This window comes from Thalia democratica, chromosome 7, assembly GCF_965202585.1.
Source record: "Thalia democratica chromosome 7, ktThaDemo2.hap1.1, whole genome shotgun sequence".
NCBI lineage: Eukaryota > Metazoa > Chordata > Thaliacea > Salpida > Salpidae > Thalia > Thalia democratica.
This window is the reverse complement of record NC_139171.1, coordinates 41,309,442-41,334,206: the sequence shown is the minus strand read 5'-3', so window position 1 is coordinate 41,334,206 and position 24,765 is coordinate 41,309,442. Positions and strand designations below refer to the sequence as shown.

General features: G+C 25.2%; 2 protein-coding genes across 2 annotated transcripts; one reads left to right on the top strand and one right to left on the bottom strand.

Annotated features, from left to right (window-relative positions):
- Positions 1 to 3,754: 3,754 nt before the first annotated feature.
- On the bottom strand, positions 3,755 to 4,827 carry LOC145840392 (DNA sliding clamp PCNA-like). Its single transcript, XM_082947641.1, has one exon. The coding sequence runs from the start codon at positions 4,801 to 4,803 to the stop codon at positions 4,018 to 4,020; it is 786 nt and encodes a 261-aa protein (XP_082803767.1). The 5' UTR covers positions 4,804 to 4,827; the 3' UTR covers positions 3,755 to 4,017.
- Positions 4,828 to 13,266: 8,439 nt separating this feature from the next.
- Positions 13,267 to 23,524, top strand: LOC145841371 (acylcarnitine hydrolase-like). Its single transcript, XM_082948733.1, has 9 exons — positions 13,267 to 13,271; positions 16,348 to 16,597; positions 16,837 to 16,980; positions 17,115 to 17,314; positions 17,828 to 18,019; positions 18,221 to 18,273; positions 18,491 to 18,640; positions 22,339 to 22,548; positions 23,253 to 23,524. Exons 1-9 carry the CDS (start codon positions 13,267 to 13,269, stop codon positions 23,522 to 23,524), a joined length of 1,476 nt encoding a protein of 491 aa, XP_082804859.1.
- The last annotated feature ends 1,241 nt before the right edge of the window (positions 23,525 to 24,765 follow it).

Sequence of the window (24,765 nt, the reverse complement as noted above, 5' to 3'; positions counted from 1 at the left end):
AAACTAACGAAACAGATTTTAATAAAGGTAAAAAATTGTAATTTTTTATTAACATGAACATCTATTTTAATATTTTTTAAACTCAGGTAATTTTTTTAAGAAGTTAAAATGAAAGAAACTATTAAGTGCATTTATTTTGTATTCTTTTCTGATACAATTTCTGAATTGTAAAGTTTATTGCTTTTTTACTTTTAATGATGTGTTATGAAGTTTTTTTATATTATAAATTACAGTTTAGCAATTGAACTATTAATTAAAAGCTATCAAATAGCAATTATAAAATAGAAAAGTTTCATATGCCTATTTTTTGCATTGAAATTTTAGTAACTACTTTTTTTCTCTAACTTTAAAACAAAATTAAATTACCAGACTTTTTGCTCGTAAAATAATCAAGTTCAAGTTTAAAGCTTTAAAATTCAACTCGTGATAAACTTTTCCTATAAATTTTGAATTTAAAAGTACTTTCAACTCCCATTTATTTTTGACTGTTAACGATCGAAAAAAAGCACTCGCTAAATTTTACTCTTTATAAACTTCTACAATGCATAAGTTTTGAGTCACTTTATAAAGAAATACTTTATACTTGAATCCTATAAAAGTTTGTGCATGAAAATAGTACTTATTGTTTTGTAAAATACTTTAAAAAAAATGTTTTCTGTTTTGTTTATTAAAGTTTGCGAGTTAAATATTAAGAACATATGTTTTTCTAAGTTAAAAACAAAATTAAAATGTTTCATGTGTTTTAAAATATTAATTTTCTATTTAATGCACCTTTAAATGCTTAAAATGTTTTGTTTTGTATAAAATAATAGGTTTAAACGTAAATACTGACAGTTTCGTTATTGTCTTGTGGCATAATAACATAGTAGTTTTTACTAAACTTTCTTGAAAGAATATCTCAACTTTTTTTTTTTGAACCGCGTATTTTTGAAATGAATACTACATTGATGGACAATGAAAAGATGAATTTTTCCTATGTCAACAAGTGACTTCGATGAATTTTTGAATTTGAAGTTTAGAGAAGAACAAGCGAATTAAAACAGTTCGTTCCTGCTAAAAAAACCACCGTTGAAGAAGAAACCGGAAGAGGAATGCCGGAATAGAAAAAGCCCGAGGACAACAAGCCCAAGAACCCCGAGGAAAAGAAGCCAACTAAATGACTATCATTTTTACTTTGTCCTTATGTGGTGTTTTATCTTAGTTTTTGTAAATTATGTAGTTTTTGAGATAATAAGTAATAGTTTCTTTTTCTTACTTTTTTTAACCCAAACTTTTAATATCGATAAAAATGTTTAAAGTTAAGTAGGATTTTAAGGATTTAGATTATTTAAAATTAGGCTTTAAACACTAATTTAAAAGATAAAAACGAAATAGTGTAATGATATTAACATTTAATTTTCTTATTTTAAAGCGTGTGAATAAATACGGAATTTTCTGTAACAATAATATTAATGATATGCTTTCTCAAAACAATTATACCAATTCCCAAAACAACTCAAGGGAGTTAATTTCATTCCGACGCGTATATATCGGCGTTTTGTCTTTCAAATACGCGTTAAAGTTAGTTGCAAAGTTATTACGCGGTACGATCAAGTAACGTTTTACTTCAATTATTGAGAATCAAGAAAACGTCTACATAGCGGAGTTGATGTTAGTATTTATGTAACTTTACGATTGTTGATACTTTTTATAGATTTTATTTGTGTCGTGATTTAATAGTTTCTTTCTTCAGAACTAAGAATTATTATTGAAAATAAAGTAAATTGCATTTATTCAAAGTGTGTTTTATTCATAACTTAGGAAATAGTTTTGTAACTTATACTGTTAGTATATTATTTACTTCTCGTAAGTATAGCAGTTAGTAAGTTACTGGAGACCACGTAGTTAAGACAAAAACATAAAATAACCTATTTGGTTAAAAGCGTATTACATTTTACTTTCTTTTTAGAGGTTGTAACCTATAATTCAAATATCCACACGTTTGCTATTAGTGTTATTATCTACTTTTGAAAGTTAATTTAAAGTTACATATTTATAATTTTTTTGTTCTTATGTTATTAATCACAAAATTCAGTTAGTTTCCGTTCAGTTTTATTTCATTCATTTTATTTCAATTTTTTTAATTTTGTTTAACTGATTGTTTTATTAGTAATTGTCCTGGACATTACTTTAAACTGCATCCTGGCGTATGACTCGATAACCGAAAGGTTTTTCGTACACCAGGTCCTTGGACCAAATATTTGAGCGCTTTTTTTTTTTTCAATAATATTATATATTAAAGAACTAAATACCGAATAATCTATTTAACCAAGGTATAAAATGAAAATATTACCGAAGTATCATTTTTAATTAATATTTATTAATTATTGTCATCTATTTAAAATAACAATACCGGATGGTCCCAAAATATATGATGTTCCATTAAAGTTCAATTTGCAATGTTAACAGTACAGAAAAAAGTTTCTAGTTCTTCGATGAGAAACTATAATTACTTGTTATATTACATTAAAATAGAACTATTTTTTTTGTCATCGCTTTTATTATAACTATTTACATTTTGCAATGTTTAATTTGTAAATGGCTAATGATAATCGTAATATATTAAAAAAGAATGATAAACTCTTAATTGCATACATGGTGGCCACTTTAAAGACAAAAAAAACTGTTTTGAATGACCTTTAATTGTCCCGAGTATTTCTTAATATGAGTTTTTCGCTTATGGCTCAAACTAAAATTTTTCTCATAAATAATAAAAAGAACAACCGTATGCACTCTACATATGCTAAATCTAGAAAAAAATTCCTAGTCCTAAGATTCTTAAAAGTCATTAACATACTTAGAATTTTTTATAAAAAAACAAAATCATCTTGGTTAGCCTAAGTTGAATAAAAAAAATTATAACTTCCTGAGTGTGTTGCAACCATATACAAACTTAAACAGCTGTGATGAGTTACAACTATAAAACTATATCACTGTGTGGTATTTATCATCATTTAAAAACTTATCAACATTCATAGAGACTGACATTATATATCAACTTATCATAGCTGATGTAAACAAATTTAAAAAAACAGCTGAGTTTTTGAACTAAACTGTAATGTTTAAACTGTATTTTTTTCATGAATTTTCATAACTATGACGTATATTATCGACTCAAAACAAAGTAATGAAGATTCTTAAATTTTTTTAGAGATTCAACAAAAGCATTTATTTTTACAAATACTGACTGATTTTGTCTTTAATAACTAAATTTTTTTTTAGAAATAAATTCACATCCCAATTTGATCTTAAAAAGATTTCTCAATTTTTTCAACTAAAAATTTTTAGGCATTTAAACTGAGAAAAACTGAGATTCTTAAATTTTTAAATAAAAAACTGATTTAGCCTGACGTTTTTCAACTTTTTTCAAAAAAACTGATTTAGCCTGACGCGCACGAACCCTGACTTAAACTTTCCTTTTGTTATTGATTAAGCACTCTAACTACTTATTCAAATTCTTATCGATCACCTAGTGCCTTAATACTCTTTTGTATTCCCTTGATGATATTTTTAAAGTAAAACTTTGCAAGAAAAAAATTAAATATAGTCATGATGTTTTCATTATCAATTAAAATTATAGTTATTTTTAGTCACAAAACTTACTAAACAATTTGAAAGAACTTAAATGAATATACTAAAAGGTGGTTTTGTTTAACTCAAATTACTTAAGAAATATATACAATAATTATTATGGTAAGACAGTCCATATGTCAGAATTAACAAAATCTGAAATGTTTTAATGGAAATTATCAACTTATGTGACAAAAGGTGTGAAAAAATACATATACAAAATTTAGTTATAAAATTTGTAGATTTGAAAACTATAACATTTATTTACATAATTTCATACAATTTAATAAAAACAATCCAGAAAAGTATTCTTAAAAAAATGCATTATAAATTAAAAAAACGTTTACTTTAAGCATTCTATAAACAAAACTTGATGTTACAAATAAAGTAATAATAAAAAATGTTTAACTACGATTGCTCTTCGTCATCTATTTTAGGAGCAAGGAAATATTTGATGTGTCCCATCTCTTCTATTGGATATTCTACAACAAGTGGAACATCATTTGACATTGAAAGGGTTACAGTTTTTGAGAGAGGAGTTGCCTTTGTAAAAAGAACAAGATACTTAATTGCAAAGGTCAGTTGAACTGGGTCTTTAATGTCAACAGAAACTTGTTCTTCTTCATCATCTACATTTAAGTTTTGTGATAACCTAATTGTACTACTTCCCATGTCACCCTTAGCAGAAAATTGAATACCATCTTTTGTGCATAAAATCACAACACAATCACTTAACTGTTTTAAGTCGCGACAAACACGGGCAAACCTTTCAGATGGCATTTTAATAGTGCAACTGTACTCTTGATCAGGTATGCCAAGCTGGTCACAGTCAATGTCCATTAGTTTTAGCTCATGATTGGAAACTTCTTCCCCATTTTGTGCTTCAAAAAGCATTTCTAAAGAATCTCCAGAATCTTCAGCTTTTAAAGTTATGGTATCATCTTTATTTCCAAAAGCTAGAAACTTTGCAAAACTAGCCATTGGAATTCCAATAGCTAAATTTCTGTCACATCTGTACTTCTCAAAACCGTCTGCTCTCAATAAAAGCTGAACAAGTGAGACGTGACAGTTGTCCATTGCTTGCAAAGTAATTCCTACAGAGTTACAATCCCAAGAAGCTTCAGAAATAATATCTTTGAGCGCATTTGTGATTTTTATTAAAAGTCCTCCTTGGATAAGTTTAGCTTCAAACATTTTTGTATCAAAATATAGGTTTATTTAAATCTAAAAAATAAGATATCATTAGTTAATAGTTAACAAATATGAAACTTCTTAGATTAATTTAAAATCTTTTTAATAGATGGAATTACTCACTCACCTAAAGAAAAATATACTAAGAAATAGTTATTATAGTATCAACTAGTTTATTAATGTTTTATACTTGAAAAAATTTTAAATAAAATTACTTTAATCTAAAAATATATAATTATTTGTGAATAACTAATTAAAATAATCTTTAAGATACAACAGTTTTTTCAAACTTATTGTATTGTATAGTTTGTTTAAATTTTATGTAATATTCAATCAACCTCATATGATGAATTTTAATCAAGAGTAGAGACTGAGGTTTTTATTTTGATTATTTAGAACATGACATTTACTAGGGTTTAAATTTAATTTTCTTTCTTTTAGCAAACATTTTTTCAAGTTATGTAGTAAAAATCAGGGTTGCCAATTTTAAAGTCAAAAAGAACGTCTTGAGTCATCCTGTGTTTTTCCAAATCTTTAAAAAAGTTTTCTTTTAATTTTTATATTAATAAAAACTAAGTTCTTCAAAAAATTAGTTGTAAAATAAAAAAATGTTGACATGGTTGCAAAAGATTTTTGTGAAATTTTTTCCAGTTTTTTAAAGTAAAATTTTTTGGGTTTATTTTTTGTATAGAATTAAGTTGAAGGTTAACATCTGTCTAAAATACTACAAAAACATTAAAAAGATACTGTAAAGCTACTTTTATGTCTTTATATAAATAATAAATAAGGGTGGGTCAGTAAAACCTCCTTGAGGCACTATACAAAAGAGAGCTTAAAGACTTAGAAACTGTATTACCAACTATTACTTTTAGAGTTTTTTGATGAAGAAACTCTTTGAACAAATTAAGCAGACTATTATGAAACTAGTGTTTGGATGATGTTTAAATTAACTAAATATGAGAGATAGAGTTGAAATAATTTTGGTTTTGTATAAAATACTTTAGCAAACTTATTGCTCAAAAATACACCAACTAAGAGTGTAAGCAATCAAATAATTGAAACAGGATGTTCAGTTAGGGAGAAAACAAAATTGTTTAGGTGAAATAAGATTATAAGGTTGCCTAAGGTTTTTTAAACAAGTTTTGAATGTTATAAATTTTTCCAGGTTTTTAAAAGTACAAGTTTTTTAGGCTACTTTTAATATTGAACTAATAATACAAAAAACTATCTTAAATAGTATAAAAACCAGAAAAATATACTGTGATGCTACTTCTTCAAATGTGGTTTATAAAAAATAAAAAAACTTAATGTGAAAAAAAAATTGTATGTTAGATTTCATATATCAAATAAACATAACTTTTATTTTTAACTACCCAATATAAAAATAAAAACTAATCCTAGCCCTGGTTACACGTCGTTTGGCAAACTTTTATTTTGTTTTTTTGTCATAAGTTTTTTTTTTTCAAAAAGAATTATCTAAGTATTGCAAGGAAGATTTCCGGAAAGTTTGAGGTAGTTATCTCAAAAAACGTAGAAGATAGAATTTAGTGAAATAGTCTTTTTATACCATTTAAGCTTGCGCCTCCCATAAGAAACCTATTGTTGCCTCCGACTTAGACCTACTATTTCTCAAAATTATTTTGAACTTTAAAATCTCTAAAAAGCATCTTTTAGCCTAGTTTAAACTCTATAAAATAAGATCAAATTGTGAAAAAAGTGATGTAAAACTAAATTCTCAAATTCCAAGTCTTTCCAGGATGCAAGGTTTTTTGGCATACCTAAAATATATTTTAAAATAAACTTATTATAATCATTAAAAAGTGTTTGGGCAAAATTAGATATAAATATTGAAAATAAAACAAGCATATCTCATTTATGATCTAGAAAAAAACTGGACTGTATTTTTTTTTAATCTTAAAACCATAAAATTAGATTGCTGAAGTCATCTTGATTTTTTTCTAATTTCAAACTAGCCTTGGTTATCCTAACATTTTCAAAAATTCAAACAGTTCTCAGTTATTCAAAGTCGTTGGCAAAAATGAAACTGGTTTTTTACAATTTTATTAAAGGTCTAATTATCTGAGCTATGAAAGTATAACTTTTTGTTTTACCTATTCAACAGAGATTTTTTCTGAGGAAAAGAAGAATAGTACAAAATTCTAGGATTGATACAGTATTGCTACCTAAAATGTGTTTAATTTAAAAAATACCTTTCAAGTAAAATGGATATTGTCATTGTTTGTAAAATTTGTTTGTTATTTAATCTAAACTATAATCAGGGTTGCCACTTGTTCTTTCAAAAATTTTTCCAGGTTTTTAAAACTACACATTTTTGGGTCTTTTTTAGTTTCAAGTTAAGTTTAAGGTAAAAAACTGTGTTAACTAGCATAAAAACATTGAAAAGATACTGTAAAGCTACTTTAAATGTGTTTTTTAATAAAAAAATTTTGATGGTGACAAAAAAAATTATATATATATGGTAGATTTTTTGTGTCAGATCGAAATTTTTCTACTCAACATGTAAAAATTGTTCAAAATTTTAGGTTTTCTAATGATTTTTGTTCAGAATTCCAGCTTTTTTTTTTCAAAATTCCTCAAATTCCAGGTTTTATATTCAAGGTTTCCAAGGTAAAGTGGCAACTCTGTATAATACAATAAAAATTGTTTAATTTTTTATCAAGGTTTTTTTTTTCAAATTTGGGCAGTCACAGGTAATACATATTACAGTGCTTATTCACTTATCTGGACATGTTGGGCAAGTTTTTTTTGTAAACATGTTGGGATTAGCATTTTTCAGGATAAGTAAAAGAATAATTTTTTCCATAAAATAATATAACTGCTTCATATCATGCAATACATAGTAAATTATGAAAGCTCAGCTCCTCTTTTTTTGCTTCAAACTTTTCTTCACTTTGTACTAATTCAACCTGCCTATGCTAAACTGCTCCATTATAATAGACTTAAGCACTTTTTTTTTTACTTTTTTTCAAACTTCTAGTTTATTTTCAATGGTTAGTGCTATAAGTTTTCTTTTTATTTGATGTCTTGTTCATTTATAAAACATGTTATTTTGATTGTGTCAAACTTTCATAACTTAAAAATTGATAAGAATGTCATGCACCTCATCTTAAACAAAAAGTGTTTAAGTTACAACTTTTATAATGTAGTTTAAATTAAAATTTGTCATTAAAGAAGTAATATACATTTATTTTCTAAAAAACTTGCATTTTAATGAAGTATCAAAAAAAACTAAAAAGTTTGAATAAAAAAATTTTTTTTTATCTGACTTACTTTACATAGAAAGGTTGTTGATAACTCTTCTAGTTTTTACAAAGTTTGAATGTAAGCATTTGTAGTATTATTACGTCATAGTAACAATATTCAAAATTGCAGAACTTATAAAATTATTTAGAATTTTCTTACAGCATAAAGGTTAAATATTTGTATCACACAAAAATGTTTGTGTTTAATATCAAAATATTTTCAGTTGTCTTCTCGACTTTCTGGATAAATGAGCGTCCGGAAAAGTGAAGTCTGGATAAATAAATAAATAAGCACTGTATTAGGTAAAATGATCAACCTCTATACCAGTTTAATTGTTAAATAAAACTAAATTATTTCTAAGGAAGTTTATTTCTATTGATATTAAAATTATACATTTTGGTTAGTAACTTGATATGAGAAATAACTGATATAACAGGAAAGTTTATGATAATTAAATTCTAATTTAAACATCAGTAAAAGTTACTAACTAGCATTCTAAAATGTTTTTTCAAGGTAGAAAAACATCAGAACTCACTGTTGCCAATAGTAAGCATACAATTAACAATCCAGTTTGAAAAAGATGTTATGATTAATGTCAAGTTATTATTTAATTAGTAGATTTAATCATACTTAAATTAACTTAAGTTTTTTTTTATTGTTACAAAAATTTAAAAGAATGAAAAAACTGAAGCTTAAAACAGATTTTTTTATCAGTAAGAAATTAACTTTCTTAGCATAAACCTTCCACTATGGTGATCCAACTGTGGACAGCTTTTTAGAATTAAAAAAGTTTTTCTATTGTAATCATTAAATTGGTTTTTAAATAGAAACATTCAGATTTTTGAGTCAGCATTCATTTGTTTCCATTAGCTTTTACATTGAAGTAAGAAACTAAAGCTAAATATTGTAAAATTGGTGTTTTATTTATTTGGAAAAGGCGCGCTAAATTCCTAAGCTCTGTTCCCAAGTAAATTATGAGGCAGATCATGAAAATATAATTTTACGAATTGCATTTATTTGAGATTAAATCTTCATAGCATAAAATCAGTTTATTAATGGATAATTTTAAAGATATACACATGTTTAAGATTTTAAATTGTTAAATGAATAATTTTAAAGATATACACATGTTTAAGATTTTAAATTGTTAAATACAACTTATAATAAAAAAAACTTTCAGACAGAGTTTTTAAATTCGCATATGTATTTACGTGCATTGCAAATTAGTATTACTTTTAATCGATTAAAATCCAGAAACTATGCTTTTTGCTGTAAAATACAAGCGCTTCTGATTGAATAAATGTTGGATTATGTTTAAGTTAAGCTTTAATTAATAACACTTTGTTTTATTATTTATTATATGTTTGGATAAGGTGGGTAAGGGCCTAGAGGTAACGGTTAAAATATTATTAAAAGTAAAGCATTTGATTTGAATACTAGCAAACTAATATAAACAAATGAAATTATAAAAACTTAGCAAAAACCTATTGGGTTTGCGGTATAGGTTTAGTTTGTGTTTAACTCTAAAGATGTTGTTTCAAACTTTAATAAAAAATAAATTTAAGTAATGGACGCGTATGTTTTGTCTATATAGAAGAGATTGAAAACAAGTAAGCTTTTATAATTTTTTCGATTTTGATAGATCTGACAATAATATAACCTTAAATAATGTTTATGGGAACTTAAGCAAGTTTTTGCCGTTTGTCGTTTGTGGAAACATTTAGTTGCTGATTATTTGTGCATAAATATTTTATGTTTTTTAACTTTGTATATTTAAGATTTAGTAAATTTTTGTTTTAAAGGATGTATTTTTCGAAGGTACAAAAAAGTTTTACACTTAACCCTAATCAATAATTAAAGTTTTCTTAGCAAACCAAGTGTGTTACACCATATTTACTTTTACCTGGACTAAATTGAGCTCGTAACCAGTTTTTGACAAAGCAAGTTTTAGTAGTATTTCAATTAATACATTAACCTTTATAAAATATCCTTTAGAATAGGATTGTACAATTGTTTTACTGTAATACCAATAGTAAAGGTAGTATCAATTCAAAAAATGAAAAAAAAACTCTTAATTTGGTTTTAGCAATAAAGCAAAACGAATATAATAGTAACAAAAATAAAGGAAAAAACAATAAAAACACACGTAATCATGCTGATAAACTAACAAAAATTGATTTTTCTTTTCAACAAACCAAAAACTAGCTTAGCATAGACTAGTATAAACATCCGAAAAACCAACTAAACAAATACTGAAATTAACACAATTGTTTAGGATATATCTACTCCACATCGAACACAAAACAATATTCAAAATGTTCTTATTTTACCTATTATAACGGCTCAACAAAAACTTTTGTAAATATTTTTAAACTCATTCTTTTTTAAGTTTTCAAGATTTCTGGAATACTAGACCATAATTTGGCACCCAAATATTTGAAGGAGTTTAAGTTAAACTCTGTTGTAGGTCTTTAACTAAAAAATATATATTTAGTGTCTAACTTGAATGTTTTCGTAAAAGCAGATTACTACGTTTTATAATTTCTTGCAGTACTGATAAGTTTAATTTACATGGTAGTGAAAAAATGTATAGCTTTAAATGCTTTGAAAAAAATCAATTTAACTTAAAATACATTTTTATTGTTAAAAAAAGATTAAAAAAAAGGAGTAAAAAACTGTAGTTAACTTATATCAGACAACATTTTCAGAAGTCAGGTCAAGAAAAATTGCTGGTTAAAAGTTTTATATACATACTAAAGTTTTTCAACATTATCAACCTAGTAAAAATAATTTAACTTTTTTTCTTTGCAAAAACTAGAAAACTTTTTTTAGTCTTGGGGCCGGATGTGAAAGACTTAAGTCCTTGGCAGGCCGGAGCATTTCAATTTCACTTATTTCACGAAAACTACTCAATTGTCAGTTTAATTTTTAAAGACCTTTTATACGCTTAACTTAAAACTTCATAATATTTAGTGTACGTTTCATAAATTTTCTTTTACGGACCGCAGGTTGAACTTTTATGGGTAGCACTTTTACCGTTTATGGGTCGAATAAAGTAGTGAAAGTTTTAAATTTGGATTAGCAGGCTGGTTTTACATACTCATGGACCGCAGTTTTACATTTTGCGAACCAGATTCCACTTAATTTTATAAACATTTGCGGACCTGTACGTTGGCCACCCCTAATTTAACTTATATAAGTTGACTTTTATACGTAGTTTTCTAAATACTTTACTACTACAAAATAAAGTTTATATTTTGATTAATTTGAAAACAGCGCAAAAGTGTCTGGCAGTGTGTACTTAAGAAATACTGTTTTTTTTTACCTAAAGTAATCTTTTCTAAACATGTTAATAGCAACTAAAGTTTACAGATGACTATTACACAAGCTACTAATGTTCTTGATAATGTTCACTCAAAGTCTGTCGTTTTAAAAGTAGAGCTGTCTTCAGCAGAAATGCAAGTAGCTGCTGGTTAAACCGATTTTAGAAAGGTATAATGAGCAATTAAAACTTTAAAAACATTTTGAAAAGAATCTGCAAACAAGAAGTGTGTGATAGACCCAAACGACAAGCTTCATTAAGAGATATGAGCATCTACTTCTAAATAAATTTCAATTTCATATTTCGTTTTTTTCGTTGAATATCTAATTTATAATACATCTTTTGAAACGCTTTTAATAATTATGTTTCAATGAAGGAGTATGCAAATTTCGATTGCAATCTTTTTCATTTTCGTTTATCTAACATTCAATAAATTTTTTTAAGTATTTTAATTCATAGGCTGTGCAATTGCACTGTTCATTATTAAGGTGAATAAATAAACTGTAGTATGTTTGTTTTAAATATTAGAATCGATATATAACCCGTGAATTCATTATTCTTTTTCTGACTCCTTTAGTTTTCGTTTTATTTAAATGTTAGTAAAATAAAAAATATTTTGAAGTTCGATACTTTTGTGTTATTTTTTTCCGATAATTTTATTTCTTTCTTTTAAAGTAAAAATAAAAAAACACTTTAAACACACCGTTTTTTAGCAAAACCGGCAGTATTTAAGCGATAGGATAATGCATTTTAAAGTTGTTCTTTATTGTTGCCGCGATAAAAAAGTAACTTGATATTTAATTTGAGTTTTTAAACTTCAACTTTGTTATTGCAGCAATAAAGTTAGTGTTAAATCACCAGACTAATATCTCACATTTTGCAAAAGTTCGTGACTGATAGGCTTGGGTCTTTTGTTTTTTAACTTTAATTGATAGTTTAATAACGTTTAGCTTAAATTTTTATAACGGTTTAACAGCTTTAATTAAATCAAAATGTGAGAATGAAAAAACTTAAAGAACAATAAGGAATAATTTTAAAAAACATGAGTTTAACATATCTGTGTATTTAAACTCGGTTCAAACTGACTTTTTAGACATTAGTACGACTACAATTACTTAAAGCCATAACATTATCTTTGATAACACCAAAAAGACTTTACTTATGCATTGTCCGCAATTGGCTACGACAAGCTTAAAAGGTTCAATAAAGTCACTTTAACTTATAACTAGAAGATAAATTGGTCCAAAAAGATAATAAATTAAAACCTTTCTTTTTGTAGCCCCGTTAAAATGACAATTTGAAAGAAATTTTTGAAGCTTGTTTGTTTACATTTGACTAATATTAACATTTTTCTAATATATTTTAAATATAGTTGAGTTTTATAAGTTTATTTGTTATTGTATTAATTTAAAAATACTAATTTAATAAGCATAACAATTGATAGTAATTTGCTGCTTAGGTACGCACTTTGAACACAGCTTAAAAGTGCGTACCCAACCGGCAGTGCGTACATAAGAAATTAGGGTCTTTAATTATCTACATGAAGTCTAATACATGTTCTTTTTTATCTATATCGTTTTAAATACCCATTTTACTTTTATGTTTCGATCATAGATTGTATAGTTATCAATTGCAGTGTTCTTTATTTTATTAGTATTGCATTTTTATGCAATTTTACATTTATGTATCATTTATGGGGTTTGTAAATGTAATCACACCGTTCATTATTATTTCTTTATAAACTTTAATTTATATGTTTTAAAGCTTTCTACAACTATATTTTAATAATCGGTCATTAAATGTTAATTGCACTGGTCATTATTTTTGTTTATATAAATTTTGTAGACCTTTTAAATAACTTTTATTTATATGTGTCAATAATGAGGTATGTAAATTTAAATTGCACCGTTTGTTACATTCGTTAAACAAACAAACTGCAATATTTTTCTTGAAAATATTGTATTTGGTATAAAATTTTGTTACTTCTTAATTTCTAACCTGGTTCCTTTAGTCATAATTTATTTAAATTTAATTCAGTATGATTCATTTAAAAAAATAATTTTTCTTTATTAATACCTTTGTTTCGATTTTTAATTTCTAAGTAGCAAAAAAAGTATTTCAAACACAGCATTTTCTGGCTAAAAAGTACGTACCCAACTTGCAGTGTGTACCTAAGTAGCGAAGGTAACTGTATTTCACTTTTTGTTTAATTTTTAATTTTGATGTTGTTTTATATTTTTGATAATTTTTCTATCCATTGTCACTTATTATTTCTTATGTACCTTCATAGGTGAAACATTGTTAACTTCTTGACTTATAGTTCAAAAAAAAAAAAAGAAAACGGTTCTTTTAAAAGCAAACTTTTGTTAAATTTTATGGTTGTGTTTCCAATATGAAAAAACAATTAACTTGTGTTATTCTCAGTTAAAAAAAGCAATTTTTTTCTAAACTAGAATTTTTTTTAAAGTTTTTAAGTGTTTTGTGAGTATTTTTTAATCTAATTTTTAAATTGTACTTAAGATTTTAAACTTTAAAAAGTACTTATAAAACTGTACAAAGTACACATTCAAAAAAATAAGCGAAATATAAATATATGTAGTATAAAGTAACTAGTCTCGTATTTAAGACCTATAAAGTTAAGTTGAAAAATTAGTATATACACAAAAAGATTAATTTATTAAATAAACCTTTAGACAATAAAATAGTATAACACATTACTAAAAATTATTCTATTTAAATTTATCGTAAGAGTTTTTTACTAATTGTTCTTCATTCATATTAAAGCTTTTCTTGATGAAATTTTAAAATAAGTTTTATCATCATAGTTGTTGAAATAAAATAAAAAACTCTTGTATATAAATTTTTAAAACCAATTTATATTTTTAATTTACTATTTTCACCTACACATTTTAAGCTTCATGTACTCTTATGTACAAGCAATATGTGTTTGAACTTAACATAACTGTATAATGTTTTAATTTGAAATTTATACATTTTTATGCAGAATTTAGCTTTGCATTCAAATCAAAACAAACAGATGAAATTTAAGCAAACTTTTAAATACATGTTAATAATGCAAACAAAGCCGTTAATGTTACTTTTGAAACGAATTAGTTTGTATTCAGTTGAAAGTTAAGTTGGTGATCGTAAAGCCTTTTTTTAATAATATTTTGAAACTTTGAAAACGAATATAAACTACGCTTAAAAATGTTTTTAAATTAAACTAAAGTTTATTATAGAAAAAAGTAATGTTTAGTTTAAAGTTTAGATAAGTAAGTAGTTTTTAAAGTTATGGTTAATATTGTCAATATCAGTTTTACACTAAATTCTAATGAAATTTTATTCGTTACTTATACCATAAGCGTTACTTTTATACACCACTAGAGAATACTTAAGAAAAACTTATTGAGTATTGACAAAATAGTTCTGAAAGAAATGACAAACTTTAAACCAACGATCGTTTTACTTCTTTTTCTGCAAATCATAACAATAAAATGTAGGAATTACGAACCAGGTTTGTTGTTAGATAAATATGTAAGTTCAAACAGAAATATTTTACTCAAAGAGTCAAAAGATAAAGTAAATTTAATATTAAAAACTTGATCAACTACTGCTGATTTCTACGGCTATTTTGTAGAATAAAATAAAAATTATAAATTTGAAATATATTTTACTTAAAAACTAAAATTTATATGTTAACAACAGTACAACTTAAATTAAAAGGTTAGTTAATTCTGTTCCTGTTGTAAATAACATTAAATAACCATCTTGATGTGTATTTAAGATTTATTCAAGATGATAATAGAATATTTACGTTTTATCAGTTCAAGTAAAATCGGCAGTGTTTAAGTAGTGATAGTATTATATCTGTTTGTGCTAATTTTTAGCATTTTAAAAACTGAAATTTATATTAAATAAGAAATAATAATTCTCTGACGGTGTTTAAGTAAGTTAAGTCTTACTTCAATACATTAATTTTTTTTATAATTATTAGTAAAGGTGTAAGCCATTCTTCTCTTGTTAAAGAAATCAAAGTTATTATATTGTATATATTGCTAATAACACTATTAATTTTTATCAACGCACAACTATTGTGAAATTTTCCAAAACACTGATTTGTGCGAGTTTGTGCTAAGTTATGTAGTATATTCAAATTGCTTAAATTAATTGAACAATAATAACCATAGGTTCACGATTGTTCGATGTTTAGCAATTAAATCTCCGATATTTTAGTATAGTTATGTCCTTTAATACTTTTTAAATATTTTATCATCTTATTGATTGGGCTTTCAAGTACTTTTCAAAACATGGCAACTTAAAGTTTTTGTAATAGTTTAAATTGTTGTGGTTGGAAGTGTCATGTAAATAAAACTCAAAGTCTATTTAAGAGCCTTGTTTCAGTGGGTTTGTTTGCTACAAAAACACCGTCAAAAATGTTTTGTTAAAAAAAACTATAAGACAAAATAAAGTTATACCAATCTTATAAAATCTGTGCAAATTTTGCGCAAAGTCTAACCTATTTTCTTCGGTCAAAACTAAAGTTCCATACAATAGAAGCTTTAAAATTTTATTTGAAATAAAAGACAAAAACTTAAAAATAAATTGGTTCTATTGTTTTCGATTAGCAATTGTATGAAAACCCACAATTTATGTTAAAACGTCGATATTGAAAAGAGAAACAGTCTAGTAAGTATTCTGAAAAGTTAAATACCACGTTAACAGGGAAATATTTGCTTTTAAAAAAGAATCAATTAATCTAGCAAATCTGGTTTACGACGAGCAAAAAAGATGTATTTTTAGTTGGTTGTTTTTATACGCAAAGTATAAAACTTAAAGCTAAATTGTGCAACTACGTAAAATAAAGCCTTTGTTAAGTAAAAACATATATAATTTTTTCTTTCTTTTGTTACATTAATAACTTGATTTCAGTTTTTATATTAGTTAAAAAAAAAATTGTACAGTATTAGTTTACTTTCACTAAATCATTTTTCAGTAGAAGGATACATAGCAAACACAAGACATGGAAAAGTGAAGGGTACTGTTCGTGATGCGACTAAAACACATGTCTCTTCAAACCCTGTTTATTCATTTTTTGGTATACCATATGGAAGAAGTCCAGATTATTCATTCAGGTTTCATGATGCTCTTGATCCCTGGACCTGGGATGGAGTGAAAAATGTAAGCGATGAAAACGTTCCTCTATGCATGCAAGTGAGATAAAACTTTCTTATTAATTTGAATTGCCAATAATTCTAAGTTTCTAGTAAGTTAATTAGTAACAGTAAATGTGGTAATGAAAATTTTTTCTTTGCTACATAATCAAACGCTAACACAACAATTTTTTTATTTTCTAGTTTTATTAAAAGTTTACCTTAAAAATATTAAATATATTTTTTAAAATATTTTAAAATCAGTACGTTTTGAAAAACTGATAATCTTTCATTATTTAGAGTAGAAGAAAATTGAACCGGGTGCGAAAAAATACAATTAAGAAATTTTTTTTTACAAGCAATAATCCAATGAAAGAAGATTGCTTAAACTTGAATGTGTTTACTCCAATTAATCCAAAACTTCATAAAAACAAGCTGTTACCAGTAATTATACATACATATAGTACATTTATGGTTTTTTAGGTTATGAAAAACCAATGTTTGAAAAAGACTTCGTATAACATTTAAATTTTACTTCTATTAACTATTAAATTGTACTTAAAAATTAAAATTTAAAGGTTATTTTTTGGATACACGGTGGATCTCTTCAAACCTCTTCAACTCCTCATCAAATGTGGGGAATACCCTCTTTTTATGATGTAATAGTAGTTACAATTCAGTATAGACTTGGACCCTTCGGTTTTATGACAATGAGAGATGAAACGGCTCCTGCAAATGTTGGACTAAGAGACCAAGTAAAAGCATTACTTTGGATTAGGTTTAAATTTTGTACAGATGGCATAGTTAAAAATGTAATTTTTGTTTTAGTTTTTTTAGGCATTGAAAACAAAAATTAAGAAATACTGTTAAAATTACCAAAAATATCAATTTATTATATTTTAAACATGTTATAACAGCAATAAGTTAGTACAAAATTTTTGAAAATCAGTAAATTTTACAGTGTCTGGGTGTATTTTAATAATTATAAGCTTTTTAAGCAGCATTTTGAACGTGAAAGCTTATTGTATACTGATTTCGAAGCGGTTTGAGTGTAATTTTTTTATTAACTGTTCTTAGTTAATTAGGTAAACTAGAAACTTAAAATCATATTAAAGAAAAAAAAAATACATTACTTATTATAACAGATACTAAAATTGAATCTGACATTATAAAATTATTTCATATTTTTTGGTTTCTAAATTTTTTTCTAAGTATAATAATTTGAATTTTTACATTACTTAAAATTACTTATTTGTTGTTTTTTATTACTAAAAATGTTTCAAATTTTTAGAGAAAACATCAGAGAATTTGGAGGTGATAAAAATAAGGTGACGATTATGGGACAATCGGCAGGAGGGTTTTCGGCATCTGCTTTGATGGTGTCTCCTTACTCTCAAAGTTTATTTAAAAATGTTATTCTATTAAGTGGTGTGGCTATTAAGCATTCAATGTGGGAGAAAAACCAAAGTGAAAAAACTAAGAGGTCAGTAAGCTTTTAATAAAACTTATACAAGGTTTGTTCCTGAAGATTCAAACAGAGAGTATTTAAAGTAAAAACTTTATTTTTAAATTAACTAAATATTAAATATAATTAAATTATAATTTTTGTAATTCTTGAAGTCAAATTAAAAAAATTTTTGAACTCTTTGTTCTAATTAAGCTAGAAAACAACTATTTTTTACAGCATTGCTAAAGTTTTGGGTTGTGACCTGGGGAAAAACGGTCTTTCAATGACCTGTTTGCGTAATAGAATAACATCTAATCAGATCATTAATGCTACAGAAGATTTAGTAAGCGTTTCATCTTAAGTATAAAAAATGAAGTTGAATATTTTTCATAATAACTAGAAATAGTTTAAATAACAAAAAATTTTTTTTTTTTAATAAGTCTATTAGGTGTTAGATAATTTTTAAAGGTTAGTTTGTATAGTAAACTATATTTTAGAATTTTAAAGCTGAAGTTGACAATGACTTTTTTCTGGATTCAGCTGATAGTTTGCTTAAAAAGGGAAAATTTAATAACAAAATACCAGTTATGATAGGAAGTGTTGCTGGAGAGTATGATTTTTTACTGGGAAGAAAAAGGATTCAAGACTATGAGTCAGGTATTTCAAGTGTATACTCCTTTTATTTACGATTTACAGATATCCTTATACAATAAATTAGATAAGTATGGGCTTGATAGCCTAGAAAGAATTTAAATAAAGCTGGCTTAAAAAGTAAATAAAACAAGTAACGAAATTCTTTTGAAATTGTTCTATGATTTACGTCTGTTTAATTAAATTAAATCTTCAAATCTTAGTTTAGTAGTTAGCAGTGATAAATACTGACGATAAAACTGAACAAACAACAATCTTAAGTATTGTCTGGCTATAATATAACATTAAAGACAATTAAAGTTCTTGAAAGTTATTTAGAATACATAAATTAAAGTAAAAATAAAATATAAGAAGAGGACTTCAAGTTTTTGTCTAAGAACTTAAAAAACCTACTACAAAAAAAAAAAAATATTCGAGTTTGGGCTAAATATAAAACAAAAAGTTTTGTATTGTTTAAGATAAACATTAATTTATAACTATATCATTTAAGTATTGAGGTATTTTAGTTTAACTAAATTAAAAAGTAAGTACTTGCAAGTTGCAAGGGTTATATGACGATTCAAATTTGGACAATTCAAATTCATAAACTTTATTTTAGAGGGCCACAATTAAAAAAAAAAAAGACACATTATACAAAAATTGAAAATGCCTAAGTAGGTCTAATTAATAATTACAAATAATTATTTTTCTAAAGAATGTTTATAAAAAATAGTTTAAATTGTAACGCCTCTGGCTATAAATTAAATTCAGCAAAAGAGTTTTCTCTAATTAGGGGTTTTTTGTATTAATTTGTTAACTTTCTAAATTGCCGCCTTAGATTTGAATTATTAGATTTGTGGCAGCTCAAGCTAAACTTCCTATGTGCTAAATTGTGAGTATTGTTATTAATCTCTCATTTTTTAGTTCTGTCTCTTAAATTGAAATTTCTAATAAAGTTAAATTGAAGTTAATTTTACTGTGGTTTGCATAAATTTGAATAAACAAACTCTGCTGTTGATAAAATTAAATTGAAGTTAAAAATACTTTTGGTTTGCATAAATTTGAATAAACAAACTCTGCTGTTGATAAAATTAAATTAAAGTTAATTGTACTTTTGGTTTTGCATAAATTTAAATAAATAAACTTTGGTGTTAATAGTTAATTATATTGAAATTATCTGTAATTTGATTTTACATAAAATTGAATAAATAAACTTTGGTGTTAATAGTTAATTATATTGAAATTATCTGTAATTTGGGTTTACATAAAATTGAATAAATAAGCTTTGTTGTTGATAATTAATTAAGTAGCAAGCTGCTCTTGGTGCTCTTAATAATCTCTGAAATTTACAAATCAAATTTAATTAATTTTAAAATAAACTAGTGGGCCACACCTAACTCTTGGTATAGCACAATGAGTAATAGATCCAAGCCCCCCAAAAAGGATAGTATGTTCTCTAAAGAGAACATACATCATACTTTAGACAAGGTCAACAACCCCGAAACTCGCTGTAGCCAACGTAACATTGACAGAGGGATCAACAAAAGGGGTGTTGACCCACACTCTTCGCGCTGTAGCCAACCTGGTCCATCAGACCAACCACAAGCAACGTGCGAAAGATAAAATAAAGGTGTGCAAATTATATATTTTATTCACGCCGGTTTCGGTGGCAAAAAATTGCGACCTCTAAAAGCATAATAAAATATTAAACTGCACATAGCAATGTTAGTTATCTATAATGTTATTTAAAAACTTATTCATGCGTAAAAATATAAACAAAAACTAAAATGTTACATATTCGAAAATTCAAGCATGTCAGAGTATAATTAAGTGAAACTCTAGTTTTAAAACGAATTGATTTAATTAATATTAAGATAATGAGTCAAAGAAAAAGACTGAATTAAGAGCTTTTTTTTTAAGTTTAAAATATTTATACCTTGAAATTTATCTAAGTGGAATTAAAAACTATCTGAAATTATGATTTTAAGCAAAGAGTCAACAAAACATTAACAAAACTCAATGTCGCTGGAAATTTCAAAATCAAATTTGTGTTAAGTTAATTTAGCAGTCAAAATTTAAACGGATTTAAGAACTATGTGAAAAAAATCTAAAAATTCATCAAAGTTGAATTTAGAACTATCTAAATTTTTTTAATTTAAACCAAATATTAACAAAAAACTTAATGAAAAAGTCAAAAAAACTATTTTGTATTTCTACTATTATAATCTGGTTTAAGTTTTGTCTTCTTTCCAGTTTATTAATAATTTTTTTTTTTCTGTGTCTGCATGAGTTCCTTAATTCCGTTCTTTTGTTGATACAATTTGTACCAGATTCAAGATTTGTACCAGATTCAAGGTTAAATCAATTCGTTTTAAAACTAGTATCAGTTTTACCTAATTATACTCTGACATGCTTGAATTTTCGAATATGTAACATTTTAGTTTTTGTTTATATTTTCACGCATGAAAAAGTTTTTAAATAACATTATAGATAACTAACATTGTTATGTGCAGTTTAATATTTTATTTTACTTAAAGAGGTCTCATTTTTTGCCACCGAAACCGGTCGTGAATAAAATATTCAATTTGCACACCTCTATTTAAATAAGCACTTTACATTCCAGTAAATAGAGCATTCTTTTTTAGTTAAGGCAAATAACTTAAAAAAAAATCATTTAAAAAAATAATATATTATAAAACTTATTTTAGCGTTATCTCAAAAACTATTTAAAAATTTTTAAGAAAAAAAAAGTTTGTGGGTATTAATTAGAATTACTTAGCAGTTTTTTTTTGTAAATATAATACTTTTCGAGTTGTGGCCCTTTAACTTAATTTTTTTTTCAATTTGAGTTGTCGGAAATTGATCTTTTCGAATTTAAATAGTCGTGCACCAACTTGCAAGTATTTAATTAAATTCTAAATAATACTTTAAATAATGCTTGTAAACTAATTGAAAATAAAACTAAAGTTAAAAGAGAGATTGTTAATATCCAATATCAAAAAACAATACGGTAAAAATTATTTTTCATCTAAACTTAAAAAGTAAAAAAAAAGCATAAAGTTTTAAATATTGTTTATTAAAAATTAGGGCTACAAACACAGTTTAAAAACTAATAATAACTCAAAAAACTTTACATATGACCAATGACCATAGTCTAAAAACTGAAAACAAGCGAAAAAACTCAATTTTTACTTTTGGTTCTATAAAAATTCATAAATCAAAAGTTTTAACGGTATAAACCAAAAAGGACATTGTATTGGTGTGTTTTATAAAAGTAAAACAATACTAGTCATAAAAGAAAATTGTACTGATAGAAAATAAAAAAACAAACACTTCTACAAAGTTTAACAAAAGCATGTCAACTTTTCAGACGCTGTTAGTTTTGTATTAATAAAAAAAATAAAATAAAATCTCTTGGCAGTAATTTCAACTTAGTTATTTGTACGAAAATTAGTTTTAATTTTTTAACAAAATTAAAGTCTATAGAAAAACTAACAAAATATACTTAGAAAAAGACTATGAGGAAAATATTAAATAAAACAAAGCTTTCTGTCTAAAGTTTTCACAAGTCCATATATTTTACAACCATTAAAAAACGGATTGAAATGAAACTAACTACAATACACATTTTCAAAATGTTATACAACACTATAATCTAATAACAGGAAACGTCTTTTTACAAACTTTGACTTGAATATACTTTTTTACCTTATTTTATATTTTAGGTAAGTATATAAGTAAATCAGATGTTCAGAGGCTAATAAAAAATGAGCTCCGCAATTACCATGACGATTCACTTTTAACAAAAGGCTTTTTAAAAAGTTTGTATGAAGAATATTTAAACGAAACAAGCAGTTATCACAAAAGCCTTGTTGACTTTATGTCAGACTTTCATTTTGTATTACCTATCGATACAACTGCACATTATCTTAAAGGTTTGTCGATACAACTTGTTTAGTGAAGTAATACAAGTTACAAAATTTTCAAAAAAACTTAAGTAATCAAAGCATAACTAAAAGTTTAAGAAAAAATTATGTTTTTACTAACTTTAAAGATTATAACTGTAAAAAACCTAGGTTAAAAAGTAAGTTAATAACTAACTAGTTTAGAAAATTTTAACTAAACATTTATCTATTTAGATAAGTCATTACTAACAGTCTATTAGGTCTCAACTATTCAGTTTCACTTACTTTAAGTTTGTAAGTACCATAAAAGCTTTTCACAAAGAACTTATTTTCTTAAAAGAATCTAAAATTTATTATGGCTTTTTTTCAAAAATAAAACTTATCAACGATAACTTAAAAGTACAAACTATATTACGTTGGTGCAAAATGTGCTTACCTTTTAGCTTTTTTGTTTAAAGTTATGATAAAAATGTCGTAAGCTTAAACAATTAACCCTTTTAACTCTGTAAATTTTATTAGTTTTAGATAATGGTTTAATCATAACTTTTGCTGTACATACCAGAAAAGATAAAAAAAATTCAAAAATTTAAAAAACTTACAGAAAATATAAAACTTAAGCAAGTTCAGGATTGAAAAAATCACTAAATGAATTTGACAAATTGTACTAATTTTAATTTATTTTTACGTTCTCATATAATTTATCATATAATGATGTTTGTATTGTTTAATTTCAGCTGCGGGTTCTAAAGTATACATGTACAACTTTGCACATAATCCTTCATTCTATAAAAATTCCAAACTCGCAATAAACCGACCATACAATTACGATAGAGCCGATCATTCTGATGATTGGCCGTTTTTTCTAGGCCTGCCGTTTATACCCAACTATCGTAACAAGGGGATTACTTTTACTGAAGCAGAAGAAAACTTGAGTTTGCAGCTTATGAAGGCTGTTGCTAGTTTTGCTACTTATGGGTTAGAATACTTCACATTACTCCTTTACTAGGTTAAACATGCTGGTATTTTTCTTCTAAATAATTTTAAAACAGTGATTTAAAATGTAATTATCATAGTTTTTATTAAATATAGAAAATTACTAAGTAAACATCATTACCTTAAAAAAATTAATAAGGGTAAGGTAACTTTTCCGGTCGGTAAGCCAGGTTTATCAGAAAAAAATTTATCAGGTCGGATTTGTTAAAAAAAATGTAAATGGGCTGCCTTTAAAAGTTTTAAAAACTCTTATAAAGTAAAATTACAACTAAATAAATTATTTAAAAACCAATGCTTTTTTCTTTTAAATCATATTCAAACTGTTTGTTATTTAGAAGCTTAATTTTATTTGATTTGCTCTAGATGTTTTCAAGGGCCCGCGGGCTGTACTTTATCAGCGCATATTCAACGTTGTAGTCTTATACTGTTATCGAATATATACATATAAATTTTACTTATAAAACAGACCAAAACTAAGTAATAAAAAACTTAATTAAGTGCATGTAAAAGTGTTCTTAATATTTCTTTAGTTTAATATAACAGAATAAAAACTAAAAAGTAAAGTTGAATTTTAACTAAGCTTAAAAACTAAAAAAAAAACGATATAATTCAAAAGTGGTTAATAAGAAAAAATATTTTTTTTAATTTAGTAGAATGGTTGTAGTTACAAAATTAAGAGCAAAATACTTTATTTACATATCTTGAATACTTTTATATGTTTTGATTTTTAGAAAACAACTAAAGAAAATACATTAAAGAATATCTTGAATACATTAAAAGAATTTACATTGTTTAAACTTTATATTGTTTTATACTTTATTATATGATTTTAAACATTTAATACTAACTTGATTAAGCCTATTTTATCAAGTTTTACTTTGGCACGTAAGTTATAGAATGTCTTTCACTATTGAATTTAACTCTGCAAAAACTAATACAGAATTTTGATGTAATAATGAAATTTTATATACATTTTTTATAAATAATATAGGTTCTGGTCATTGATATCTAAACTAATATTTTATAGAATTTTATAACCTAACAAAAATGAGCTGGATTAATTTATGATTTTTTGTGAAGTACAACAAATTTCGTTTGTGATACTAATACTGTTAAGTATCTAAAGTAGTGCGCCTGGGCAGTGTACAAGGAAATGTTGTACGTGATATTTAGTTTTCTTAGAATGCATTGACGATTAAAAATTTTTCTTCTCTTTTATAATGTATGAATTAATTACTATTAAAAAAAAAATAA

What these genes read in the sequence shown, in the direction of transcription:
- LOC145840392 (XM_082947641.1), bottom strand. Translation starts at nt 4,803, where the DNA reads ATGTTTGAAGCTAAACTTATCCAAGGAGGACTTTTAATAAAAATCACA.
- LOC145841371 (XM_082948733.1), top strand. An exon ending in GATTCAAGACTATGAGTCAG is followed by an intron (nt 18,641 to 22,338) that starts GTATTTCAAGTG and finishes TTTATATTTTAG; the next exon opens with GTAAGTATATAAGTAAATCA. An exon ending in AACTGCACATTATCTTAAAG is followed by an intron (nt 22,549 to 23,252) that starts GTTTGTCGATAC and finishes GTTTAATTTCAG; the next exon opens with CTGCGGGTTCTAAAGTATAC.